The sequence below is a fragment of the Sinohyriopsis cumingii genome, chromosome 18 (genome assembly GCF_028554795.1).
Source record: "Sinohyriopsis cumingii isolate HCF-2022 chromosome 18, ASM2855479v2, whole genome shotgun sequence".
Classification (NCBI taxonomy): domain Eukaryota; kingdom Metazoa; phylum Mollusca; class Bivalvia; order Unionida; family Unionidae; genus Sinohyriopsis; species Sinohyriopsis cumingii.
The window spans coordinates 86,811,862-86,821,933 of NC_142978.1; the positions used below are offsets into that span (position 1 = coordinate 86,811,862).

The 10,072-nt window shown below is 34.1% G+C and overlaps 1 protein-coding gene across 3 annotated transcripts; it reads right to left on the reverse strand.

Annotated features, from left to right (window-relative positions):
* Positions 1-838: 838 nt before the first annotated feature.
* LOC149777228 (matrilin-1-like) lies at positions 839-9,477 on the reverse strand. 3 transcript variants are annotated; one of them, XM_089941975.1, is made up of 4 exons: positions 9,399-9,477; positions 7,204-7,449; positions 4,563-4,979; positions 839-3,423 (listed from the first exon to the last, which is right to left on the reverse strand). In XM_089941975.1, the coding sequence occupies exons 2-4, from the start codon at positions 7,409-7,411 to the stop codon at positions 3,098-3,100; spliced, it is 951 nt and encodes a 316-aa protein (XP_089798101.1). In that variant the 5' UTR covers positions 7,412-7,449; positions 9,399-9,477; the 3' UTR covers positions 839-3,097. The 3 variants fall into 3 exon arrangements, with proteins under 3 accessions (XP_089798101.1, XP_089798100.1, XP_089798102.1); XM_089941974.1 differs by having other exon boundaries at positions 9,282-9,410; XM_089941976.1 differs by lacking the exon at positions 9,399-9,477 and adding an exon at positions 8,299-8,321.
* Between the last annotated feature and the right edge of the window lie 595 nt (positions 9,478-10,072).

Genomic DNA, 10,072 nt, shown 5'->3' on the forward strand with positions numbered 1-10,072 from the left:
AGATGACTCAACAGTAAAAAAAAAAACAACTCTTTCATATAAATCTTGAAATTAAAATTGAAAGTAATAAAATTGTATTCCTTGTTATGATCATTTTGCCCGTATTTATCATAGCGTTCTATGCATACACGTGGAGTAGGCAAACAAGAATCAAGCACCACCAACACCACCCGAAGAAAAAGGAAGAAAAAAGTGTTATCCTCGCTAATACCAGCAAGTGTTCTCGTCGATAATACTAATAACTATATAGGGAGTGGGTAACTTAGAAATAGAGCTTTTATTTTTTAAATTCATATTAGAAGCACATATTTGAAGGAAAATACATTTTATGACAATTCAACCGGGTACCCAAACAGTTAGATAACGATGTAAGACTCCAAACTCCCAGTTTACTTGTAATTCTGAAAGGTTACTGTTCATTTATATAATCTGTACAACATAATCCATTATATTTATAAGGGCGTTTGTCGATAATCGTTTATAAACTATACTCTTCATAGCATAAGGTGACAGCTACAATATTTCCCTCTTAACACACGACTTCTTTTACTCTATAAAGTAGGCATAAAGAAATCGAAGAAGTAGACGCATGTTAGGAAGAGGAGGAAGAACATGCTTTTGGATTGAAGGTATAATGTTGCTACCGTGCAAGCATTCTTTCAGTCATAACATATTCTGGGTTTGTCTGGAACTGGTTGGAGGTGAAATGAATGTAGAATTTTGACTGTGGTGTTTGCATTGATTTTTCTGTACAATAAAAGGCTAGAACGACAGAGGAGATTATAGAGAAGAACGAAGAAATGTGTGCTATTTATGATGTAAATAAATACAGAATAAATTGTGTGTTACTTTTTATTGTGTTCTCTTATTTCCTTTTTCTAATACTCGCAAGATCACAATTACATTGACATACACAATAATAAGTTTAATTCACAAACATACGTTTACTATACAACATAATGAAACAAAATTGTTTTTAAAACACAAGATTTCATGTATACTTTAAGAATAAACAATTATTAGCATAAATGTTTCATAAACTAAATTTGATAAAATGAAGATTACGTTTTTATAACATCAATGTAGAATCCTATTGATGGAGACTTGTACTAACCTATTATAGAAACTCCCTAATAAAATAAAACCTTCAAATGAAAATCTGGTCAATTCTGAAATTTAGACAAACCCGAAATTTGTATAAATCAAAATCTGGAGAAATCCGAATTGTAGACAAATCCGAAATTTGGACAATTTAATATCAAGACAAGTCCGAAATTTGTATAAATCAAAATCTTGTAAAATCCAAAATTTGACATTGTAATAAAATAACACTTCCAGAGATGGTTTTTAGCTGAATAAAATTAGTCATGACTGAAAAAAATTTGGATTTAGTGTTTTGACATTTTGGTCCGAAAGGAGACTCACAGTTTTGAATTCAATGCTGTCAGTCTCGCGTCTGCAACGACGAGGGCGTATTTATAGTCTCTGTACCTTTGGAGAACGTCGGGTGATTACACAAACATAAACAACGGGGACACTCGAGGTTCTCCGATTCGGGTAAGAAACAGGAACGCTACCACCTCGCTCTTAGAAACATAGAATTATGGGAAGAATGGGGTCATGGGGTATAACGGCATCAATTGCGTATGTCCAAGTGGGCGGAGCTTAAGGTGTAGGCAAGATTTGCATTCAGAAATAAAGAACAACACTAACTGTGATTGGTGCATTATGTAAGAGTTGTACTTTCTGTTAGGCTTTAAAAGAAGTTGTGCCTCTTGGCAACATGCGAGATTAAGTTAATTCCTATCTAGATCATATTTTGCATGTTTTATGATTTTTTTAAAATGTGGTACACGTGTCTGAAACTGTGTATGTTGTGACTAGATAACTCTTACCCCTGTCTAGTTCCAGCAGAGTTATCTCTCTTAAGTACCAGGTTTTGTCCATGCCAAATTGACAATCTAACTCTGCTCTCTAGCAAAGTGTGTGACATGCACGCTAAAGTAGGATAGAAAATATATTTATTTCCCCAAACATCAGCATTAAGCTCTATGGAAAAACAATTGGTACCGTGATACCATTACAAACCTAGCGGAGCACGTTCACGGAGGCTTTATTTGATTAAAATACACGGTAAACAAAGAAGGCAACATAAAATATCGCCATCTATTAATACATAAGTATCTAACAGTTACACGAAACATAGCGACGAGTTGAAATAATCATCACAATGAATGAAATGAGTGTCGGTCGATCTCATTCAAAGCCGACATGTGATTTCAACTAGGGACCGTCTCAAGGCAACGTAATCATTGGAAACAAGGTACATGCACGCGACATTTTAAATAATTGTAATAAACTTATAGATAAGATCAATTTGAGAGACTGGCTTGGCAATACAGACTCTCTGATTTATGCTTTCTAATTACAAAAATAAAGGGATAAAATGAATCGAATCAAATAGAAGGCCAAACATTGAAGACGTATTTGTATTTACTACGCAGAGAAAAACACTAAACACACTTTTAAACAGCATGGCTTTAAATGTATTAGTCGTGGTTGTTCTGATGTAATTAAAGCTCACATGGAAAGATATATGATGTATAAACCGCAATTATCTACAAGAGACGTTATTAACCTAGAACAGCGATCATTATATTGGTCTGCACCTACGAAGTCCGTCCATATTTATAGCTTGAGATAGGCTACTGTGACCCTAAAGTGGAACTGTAAAAATATTTAGAATAATTATCAAGTTTTATAGCAGCAATTTGATTTTGAAAATTGATTGTTGATTCGAATATGCCTTTAAATAACCAGTACACAATTTTCTCGTCGCTCAGTATGTAATATGTTAATTTCGTAGCCATGACTTGATGAAGTTACTGAAGTTTGAAATCAAGTATAAATATATATATATATATATATATATATATATATATATATATATATATATATATATATATATATATATATATATATATATATATATAGTATGTGTTCAAAAAAGGATAATGAAATATTCAAGGTATATTGGTGACTCTTCAACTATAGAAATAGATTGACTTGAGAGAAATGTCTTGCGACAAAGCATATTTTAGCCGCTTGGAATCTGAATGGGTACGCACGGGAATTGAGTCGCTTGAATCCTTACTGCTTCCACTAGTTTAGATAGATCCTCAAATCCTTCTACGTTAAACAAGTGAGTGTTGATTGGTTGTGAAACATACTGCTTCACTTCGGCTCGTCCTTGGGTAGAAGATACTCCAACTATCAGACCATATACCTGCACCTTGTCACCATTGGGAGGGAACGTGGCAGCCTTTAGCTCATTGGCAGCTTGTATGGCGTTATATCCACAATTAGACTCTCCGTCCGTCAAAATAAGCACCTCCTTGTCCACGTAAGCGTTGTTTCTGACTCCTGCAATAAGAACAACATTGAATCAATTTTTTTATTTATATTTTTTTACTTAGATTGCTAATGAATTTAATTGTTTGGTTAAGTGGATGTGTATTGCTTGTTTGATTTCTTATATTACAGTACATGAATTAATCACGAAAGAACAGCTCTTAGGCTGTTAGATTCTTTTCCTTGCAAAAATCTAAGTATCCACCCACATTCTAAATTATGCACATGTTGCAGCTGTTATTGTTTGGTTTGCTGCTTTGCGTCACAACGACACATGTAGCTTACTTAAGGCCCGGTTTGCAGGTGAAGGAAAAAGATCCTTTGTAATCTACAAGCTGTTTTAATCCAAGCTTGGCGTACACGATAGCATGAACAGTTTTACAAACCTTACCTATTCCATCTACTTTGAAGGTTATAATTTTGCAGCCTTAATACGTTTTGTGCATGAGAAAATGACATACTTTTTTAATGAAGTTTTTAAGAGGCCATGACAAATAACATTTGCCAACAAATATATAGGCATGGTCTAGGTAGTACATGTGTTCGGTGTATATTAATGAATTTAAACACAGGTTCTCTTACGAATAGCATTTGCATTTTGGAGAAGACACGTAAAAAAGGAGGCAACGGTAGGTGACGCTGTTCTTAAGTCTGCCAAAAAAAAAAAAAAAACAAGAAAAATAAATTTAACTTCAATTTTAATTCGGCCTGAGATGATGTTCTCATTACTGGAAACTTATTAACACAAGGTTTATCTATGACAAAAATTATTTACAACAGCTTTTGCAACCGTATTGAAACAAAGAGTAAATTGTTTATTCCTTGGCAGTAAAAGCCACGCAAATTAGAGCCAGTCTACAACAAATACGTGTATATTCGGCTCTGCTCATCCATGTTTATGTCTGTTATCGGTTAAAGTTCACTGATTCATATAAAACAGTCAAAATAATCCAGATATCTGCCTTATATGAAATACACCTTATTGATTTCATAAGTAATTAAAGAATATATCTGATTTTGAGTCTCACTACATTATGAGTAATATTCAATCCCAAAACGTCATTTTATGACCTATTTAGACGATTGACAAAAATATGAAAGTAGATGCCATTATAGGAAATTTCTAAAGTACAGTTCACCTTCTTCATTACCTTTGTTACTGCTGAGAAACGTGTTTAGTGCTGTTTTTAACGCATCTCCTGTACAGGTCGAACCGCCGATGTATTTTATATTCTTTATTGCGTTCTTTAGTACTGTGGTTGGGAACATTTGACCGAAGAAAAATTCCTCTTTTGGCTTGTCAGAGAACTGGATTAGAGCCGCTTGATGGTATTGTATCTCTGTACTTTGGAAAGGGTCTAACGGACATAAGAGCCCAAGTAACTCTGCAATGTCTTTCAGAGCCTGTGTAAATTTTCCCAGACTAATACTTCCAGAGGAATCCATCAAGATTAGAAGATCTTTGGTATTTCCAGGGCTCCCGCTGACTCTAGCTGATTGAGCTGTTCTGCGGAGAAAGTTCTGAGTAAACACTTTGGCAGTCTCATTAACTGTGGGTTTTCTTTCCGCTAAAATTGTGAGAGAAATCTGATTTCAAAGAAAGAATATACATACTTGCGCACATCAACTGATCCATGTAATTTCATTCATAATCTGTCTGATTAAGCTGTTCATAAACATATATCTAGGATCGAGTTTATTTTAAAAGTATATGTTCAAGTCAAAAGTAAACTGATCGGAATTTCAGGTGTATGTATGTATGTATGTATGTATGAATGTATGTGTGAAATTCAAGAATACGTTAGCAAAAGAATGTCGAGATAATGAGCGTACGTTAAGAAAAAGAAAAAAAAAAGTTAAAATAAACATTTCTTCAGCTAGTTTAGTCCACAAATTCCTTAAAACCAGCTTCTGGTTCACGCTTAATTATAATCATAAACTCGGGATTCATAGCAAAAAGCTATCTTTGATTTTTCTTACCATGGCCATTTTGAGGTAAATGTCAATGTACTTTTTTGTTATTAATAATTACTTTAAAAAGTAATAACATCTGAAGTATCTGCTTTCGTTAATCATTAACTTTAGCTAATTTGTGACAGATTTACTGATCTCGTATATTACTATCTATAATGTTTTCAGTTGCTTCTTTGATTACTTTTGGTCGCTTTCTTTATGTAATGTGAACTATTATGTAACCTTAATATTTCGACTACTAAAATCGAAAGCTCTGCCGTTATAGTGGAAAGTGATTTAAACCTTAAAGACAACCGCCAGCCATTTATGTAATTACATTTTTTTCATAACATGTGTGAGGGGGCAAATTTCTGTCGATCTACGAAAAGCACATTCGTTTGGGCCAGATAACAATTAATGACATTTGTGGAGACAGGTGCATGTTAAATCGCTATACTACAATGATTTCTAAAAGCTGGTCGGTGGAGGTGGTGATTCTTATTTAAGCATTCGTTTATCTAGCAGCCAGACATACTGTTAGGGACAGGGCTAACTTCGATTTCATACTGAAACTGTCAAACTTGAAATATTCCAGAAACCGTTAGTCGAAAACCTGGAAGGGCAATCTGACCGCAATTTTTGCGCCTACATAAAAGGGCGGTAAAAGCATATAATCTGATTGATTACGTTAAATAAGGGGCGTGTTTCCCACACGAAATTTCCTAGTTTTAAATACCGCCTTATCGAAAACTATAATTAGTCTAAGCATTGCTGCAAGTGTAAAGGTACAGGGCACTCCGAGAGCGAATTTGAAAGAAATTCTATCTTAAAACATTTGTCCAATGGACCTGATGTCTGGAAGGTCGACGGACACAAGTTTGATGGTAGAAGCGAGAAACGCTCGAAAGCACAAAGGGGGAAAATAGCTCTTCAGACGTATTCGCAGACGTATCCTCAGATGTACCTAAGCACTGACGTATCCAAGTATCTGTGTATCTACCTGCTTTCATATCCACCTACCCACACAAAGTTTGAAAGCCGAAGAGAGGCGAAACAGTATGAAGGTTGGAGAGAAAACGGAAAAAGAAGGAATAGAAAAGGCGAAAGGACAGATAACAACTACAGTGATATTGGAGTGAACCAGAGCTAAGAAAGTTATGCAATTGTACACGGCAATGACTTCGATTGTTCAGTCGATTATATGATGACTAAATTCTATCAGTAAACAAAATCGGCTATTTTTATAAATATAATTGTGTTTTGAAATTTGTTGAAATATATATTCTAAAAAGAAATGTATCATCTTAATGTATTGTATTATCACCATTGTTTATGTAATTGATTAAATTTTGATTTTTATGTGCGGTGGTTCAAGTCATTCTGTTCTATAAATCTGCTCAGATCTCTATTTATTCTACCCATAATAACGGGCAATAACACCGAGGGCAATCATCTCTTATATAACGAGAACCGAATAAAGCGGACACCTTGAAAGAAAGTACAATCCGCCAATCCACCCACACCCTTTATAACGGGGGTGGGGGGTGCGTTACACCATGTTTGCTACTTTTATCAAATGTTTGATTGCAGTTCAAGTTTTACATTTGCTATTATGAAACTGTAAAACTATTGTAATCAGAAAGTATTAATCTTACTTGCTTTTATGTATTTTATCATATTACAATTACTTGTATTTAAAAAACGTATTACTCATTACCTCTTATGATTAAAACTTGGTAATCAGGTACAGAAAATTACCAAATCTACTTATGATACTATATTTCTGACACTGTATAGCGTTCACCTACATATGTAAGAGGAACTGAAAAGTCCACTAACCTGGTTTTGTTTCTGTAACCTGAGGGCATAACGTTCCACCATTAGCTGGATAAGCAAGGATAGTCCTGCTGCGCTCATACTCACCAAACCCACCTGGCCCGGCCCAGCTTGACCATTGGCTGACCTGACAATCCACCTTTACGTTGGTAAAAAGGAATGCTGAAGCGGCGCCTAAATAGGCTATAACAAGGAATAACAATGACTGCATTTATGTTAGGTACCAGGTTTCACTGTCTCAGTAGTTTTCTGGAAAGAAGAATGACTTATTAATTAATTTTCAAATTCTTTGAAATGTCGAAAAACAAATAGAACTGTCCAGTTCAAACTGATAAAATAACGAATTAAATATTCATTAATACTGACTGGTCAAGCTACTACAGTTACTGTTACTAGTATGCCTAATACTACTTCTTTAACAACACACACTCCTATTATAACATCAACAGCTATTATTACTACCTCGAATGAAAGAGCTATGATATTTACCACCATCACCACTCGTTGCTATTAATAATTTTACAGCTTTTGCTACCACTTCGCCAATTTTAACTAATGTCATCAGCATAATAATCTCATATTCTACTACTAGTTGACATACATACATAACTTATAATAATAATAATAATAATAATAATAATAATAATTTATCACTAATACGACAACTACTACTAGTACTAATACTACTATTTCTGCTCCTACTATAACAACAATTATTATTATATGCTCATTTTTTCCCCCGTTAACTTTACATTGTCAGAATCGTTCAGTATTACCCGATACTGAACCCGCGCGCCAATACACATTTAGCATTCACGTGCATAAAGGAACTACTTTCTATTGTAAACAAGCATTGGATGCAGAGGCGCTTTACGTTGTGGTTGTTTAAATTTGTTTCTGAATGAACTAAAACAGATGTTTTGTGGACTGCCACATGCCAGTTGCTTAGGCACATTCCGCCTTGATACAATGTTTCGGATTTAGGCTAGCTAGGGTATACAACAAACGCAAGAACAGGTCCTTGCAAAAAACATACAAGTGACAAGTCATAGCCTGTCTTCTTTAGCTGGTGATAAGAATGGAAAAAAATATACTTACAGTTTTACATCCTGAATTTCCTCAAAATGTACTTTCTTAGTACTGCAAATCCGAATTAAATGAGCCATATCATAGGTTCTCAATCTTGATTACACATTTCGAAACTGTACTGTACTTTCGATGATAGGTGCAATTACACCCTCCTTACTGCACTCAAAATGAAATAAGCATTAAATTCCATAGCGTCCTTTTGATAATTGCAATTGAAAGACTTCATACTTTTCAAACCATTATGATTTCAAACATTCAGTGACAGAAACAATCCCATGTATTTCATGTGGAATTGTCACATACAAATCCAGTCCATAATCACGAAATTTCGTAGAATCGAAAAAAGAAAATTAAAAAAATCTATTCATTCCATATCTAATGTAAAGGTTGTTGCAATGCACATTCATTCACAATATGACTCCAAATTTTAATTTTAACTAGACACGTCATTTTCGTTAGAAAGTTATGTCGAGCGCGTGACTAAGTTCAAATTTATCTGGACGGAGTTATGTGCGCAGTAATAATGTTGTTATTATGTAATGGCGAATATGCGCTTGTTTTTTTAGTTTGGAATACGGCATACATCCATTTACGTTGTTTCTTGAAGTGTATTTTGTTTATATAATGAAGCCTTAGGTGGAATAAAAAAATGAGCATATAATAAAAAGGTTACTGCATTTGTATGGGGAAATATGAACTCGTTTTGTCGGATGGATATACTTCACTCCCAAGGTCGTGCTGTATTCCATCCAAAATACTCGTTCATCTTTTCCCATACAAATGCAGTAACCAATAAATACTGTTGCTACTACTATTCCAAGTACTACTAATACTGATACTACTCATAATATTACTGAATCTGAAGGATGGAAATCAACACATATATGCCACAGTAGTTGTAATTACACTAGGACTACATAAGCTAAAAAACCACAATGGAAAGCTCAGTGATCCCAAAAGACGCGATGTCAAAGGAGATAAATCTCACAAACCTAGTGCGTGACCATAGCAGCCTTGTTCAATATCAGTTAAACGGAAACGAGATAAGAAAATTTACAGTGAAAATGAAAACAAATTAAACATCTATTTGGAGTTAGAAACATACTTACATTTGACTGGTTTCGACGTTCTGGCCTTTTCGATATTAGATGTTTATTTATATGCATTTTGTCAGTACACATCTGACCATTTAACTGTGCAATTGCAATGTCATTCTGTTTACTTCTATTTCTTGTATCCGTGTATGTCTGCACTCATAAATCATAAAACCGAAACTAAAAGTACAAATTTACATCCTTCTTTCAAATCCTGGTCTAAGTTTTGGGATCGGCTTATTGATTCATAATGATAAACAATGTGTAAAGAGTTATCGAAAGCAAAACAAAACATAACCAATTTTACACAGTCACAATATTCCTGTCATTTAAATTGTCAAATTAGAGATTTTACTCAAGAACTTCAGGTGAAGACACAACGTAGTCAATAAAAGACGCACTGTTCAGGTGAATTGACATATATCTGTAGCATTTGTCAAACGCCTTTTAGAAGAAGAACAGATTAAATAACATGGCATTAGAGCTAATTACACTTGAATTTTGGGGATAGTGTTTTTGTTGTTGTAAATACTAGTCATTAGAATAATTCAACAGAGATAATAATAATAATAATAATAAATAAATAAATAAATAAATAAATAAATAAATAAATATAAAAATAATAACATCAGCAACAATAAATCACGGCGGCTACATTTTCACTTATTAACGTGCATTGCGCATAGTTT